The 3187-nt window shown below is 34.4% G+C and overlaps 1 protein-coding gene across 1 annotated transcript; it reads left to right on the top strand.

The window, feature by feature from the left end:
- The first annotated feature begins 771 nt into the window (after positions 1-771).
- LOC140864929 (chorismate mutase 1, chloroplastic-like) lies at positions 772-2962 on the top strand. The gene is made up of 6 exons (XM_073269348.1): positions 772-1103; positions 1505-1724; positions 1795-1881; positions 1990-2133; positions 2335-2427; positions 2509-2962. The coding sequence occupies exons 1-6, from the start codon at positions 943-945 to the stop codon at positions 2743-2745; spliced, it is 942 nt and encodes a 313-aa protein (XP_073125449.1). The 5' UTR covers positions 772-942; the 3' UTR covers positions 2746-2962.
- The last annotated feature ends 225 nt before the right edge of the window (positions 2963-3187 follow it).

The following is a 3187-nucleotide window of genomic DNA, read 5'->3' as shown; positions in this document are numbered from 1 at the left end:
ATTTCAAATAACTTCTTACATAAAAAAATCTATATTAAGTATTTTATTAGTTTTAAATATTAAAAAACACATATGTTATTAATTAGATAACATATGTGTTTAGATGAAAAAAAATATCAAATCAAACTAGATAGGGTAGAGTTATTGATATTTTAGTTTAGAAAGAACATAATGAACATACCAAATACATTAATGCGTTCTTTCTGATTAATATAGTTTTTTCTTCCCCAAAAGCCACATTGTTACGGAAATTAAATACAAGAGAGGGAGGCTAGTTGAGTATATTAATATAGTTGAGTATATTAAAACTACACGAATCCTATATAAAATCAAGTCAACATCCATATATATCGAAGTAAAGTGTCTATTTGAAACATTTAAATTAACACAAAAACTCACTAAAGACAATCCATGGTCAATTTTTTGATATAAGTACATTATTTTGGTTAATCTTGAAAAAAAATATTTTTTTAAACATGAAAAATATTAATTTTATTGTAATACAAGTAAGATCGACTTATCTCATGAACAAAAGATTTGTGAGACAGTCTCGTACGAGATCTAGTATAAATTAATTAGTATGAGTATCAATGTAAATTGGTATTTTTAATGTTATTTACGAGTTGAAAGAACTTTTGGTTATACTAAATTCTAATATGAGATCTAAAATTTAAATTATTTAGGGGCATGAAATCGAAATTTGGTTAGGCAAATCTCCACCTAACGAGGACTCTCAAATCATCACGTCTCACCTACCACACCCACACCCACACCCACACCCACCTCTGAAGCAACAATACGATACCTTTGGGGGTATCCAACAACTTCTTCCTTTTTCTTTGTTGATTTCTACGCAAAATCAACTCCTTTTCAGCATTATTTGTTTGCCTTTAAAATAATTATTTAGCACCCACCAAATAATTTCTTCGTTTTCCTTGAAAAATGGAGGCGAAGCTGTTGAGGACCGTCAATTCGAAGGTTTCATTGCCCAGTACTCTGTTTTCCCCTCGAACCTGGCGCAGAAATGGCAACTTTCGAGTACCCAATTCCAGGTTTCAGGAGCGTGGCATTCTGGCAATACAAGTTTCCGCGGCTCCCGTTGGGTACCAAACGAATTCCCTTTTCTTTTCTTTCCTTTTTTCTGCAGTTTCTCATTGTTGAATTGGTTTATTTATTTATTTGAAATTTGGCATTTTGGTGTAAGAAAAGCTTGTTATTTTCCCATTCCCTGGAGTTATGATAAATATCAATACTTGGTACTTTAGTGGGTTTAATATAGGCGTCAAAATAAGGCGTGGTTGGCATGACTCTGTATTTGTAGCATTGATCAGATGAAGTTAATTGAACACGTTTATTTGAACTTCATGCTTTGGAAAATTGGTGGTTACTTCATGTTTTGAAAGTTGAAGAATGTGATGATTATGCTACATTTTACTCTCTTGCGTGCATTCAAGTCCCCCCATTTAGTGGAACTTGTTTTTAGGCCAGTTTCATTTCCTTTCAGATTGGCACCAAAAACCAGGGTAGATGAGACTCAGAGCTATACACTCGACGGTATTAGAAACTCCTTAATTCAGCAGGAGGATAGCATCATATTCAGTCTGGTTGAGAGAGCTCAATTCTGTTACAACCCAGAGACATATGATCCCAATGGTTCCTTGGATGGGTTCCAAGGTTCTTTGGTTGAGTATATTGTCCGAGAAACTGAAAAACTTCACGCAAGGGTATATTGGATCTTTTTTGAACCTTTTTCCTGTTAATTTTCTTGCAGTTTCTGAACATAGTTTGGTGTAGGTTGGAAGATACAAGAGCCCTGATGAGCATCCTTTCTTCCCCGACGATCTACCAGAACCAATCTTACCCCCATTGGAGTATCCAAAGGTAAGCTAGAGAGGTCATGTCTTCTCTAAGAGTTGATTGACATAAAGTTCATCTTCTGAATTTGTGAACCAATTGGATGTCAAAATGATTTCCTTTTTGGCATTACAGGTTTTGCAACCAGCAGCTGATTCAATCAACATCAATATCCAAATATGGGACATGTACTTCAGAAATTTTCTCCCAAGATTAGTTAAAGAAGGTGATGATGGTAACTATGGATCGGCAGCGACTTGTGACATAATTTGCTTGCAGGTGTGCCATCTTTTTACTCTACATTTTAGACGTCAAACTTGAAACATGGCTGTTTGAACTAGTTAGCACATAAAGAGACTCGAGTATTGGCATCTTTTATTACATATTTACATTTTTCGGTCCATTATCTTAGGGGTTGTGCTTAATGGTCGAGGTTGCAGTGTTTCGTTCCTTTTGATTTAATATAAACACTATTTGCAGGCTCTATCAAAGAGAATTCATTACGGCAAGTTTGTAGCAGAAGCGAAATTTCGAGCCTCCCCAGATGCTTACAAGCCTGCCATTAGAGCACAAGTAAGTCTGATAATAAAATGAAATATAAAGAATATGCGTGCACCGATGAATCTCATGACATTGACTCAACATGTATTGTAGGATCAAGCGCTACTGATGGATTTGCTGACACATCCAGCAGTGGAAGAGGCTGTGAAAAGAAGGGTAGAAGAGAAAACCCGAAGGTTCGGACAAGAGTTGACTGTCGATGGATTCGAAGATGTGGCCAACCCTGTTTACAAGATAAATCCAAGTTTAGTTGCTGATCTATATGATAATTGGATTATGCCACTGACCAAGCAAGTGCAGGTCGAGTATTTACTGAGAAGGCTTGATTAGTTAGATATAAAAACTAAAGATGTTAATAGAATATATTTTTCCAGTCCCATCTATCTATCTGTTCAATATTGAGATTGCCCTTGATTTGTTAACAAGAAAATGTTGATCCTTATTGTGTCATGTGATGGTTAACGAGTTGTGTATACCATCCTCTTGATTTCATATCTGGTTGCCAAATTCTCTAAACTAAACTTTAAAGTTTAATTAAAATCCATAATGTACTCTATTTTTAGTTTTATGATTCTGAGCTTTGACAAGAAGTTTTTTCTCGACCTTTTGTTGACTTGAAAAATATACAGAAGTCGCAAGATATTATATTATCTTTGTATAGGAGATAGCTTAGTAACTAACTTTTAATTAATTGGTGAACTCTGATATGAAATTATGATTATATATTAATTTATTAACCAAAATCAAAATTATTAGAAAAATTAGTCATTTA

The sequence above is a fragment of the Henckelia pumila genome, chromosome 4 (genome assembly GCF_033568475.1).
Source record: "Henckelia pumila isolate YLH828 chromosome 4, ASM3356847v2, whole genome shotgun sequence".
Lineage (NCBI taxonomy): Eukaryota > Viridiplantae > Streptophyta > Magnoliopsida > Lamiales > Gesneriaceae > Henckelia > Henckelia pumila.
Note: the sequence above shows the minus strand (reverse complement) of the source record. Positions and strands in the feature narration are given on the sequence as shown.

Coding starts and splice junctions, on each gene's coding strand:
- LOC140864929 (XM_073269348.1), top strand. CDS start 943: ATGGAGGCGAAGCTGTTGAGGACCGTCAATTCGAAGGTTTCATTGCCC. Junction 1,882..1,989: donor CCCCATTGGAGTATCCAAAG/GTAAGCTAGAGA, acceptor TTGGCATTACAG/GTTTTGCAACCAGCAGCTGA. Junction 2,134..2,334: donor GTGACATAATTTGCTTGCAG/GTGTGCCATCTT, acceptor CACTATTTGCAG/GCTCTATCAAAGAGAATTCA.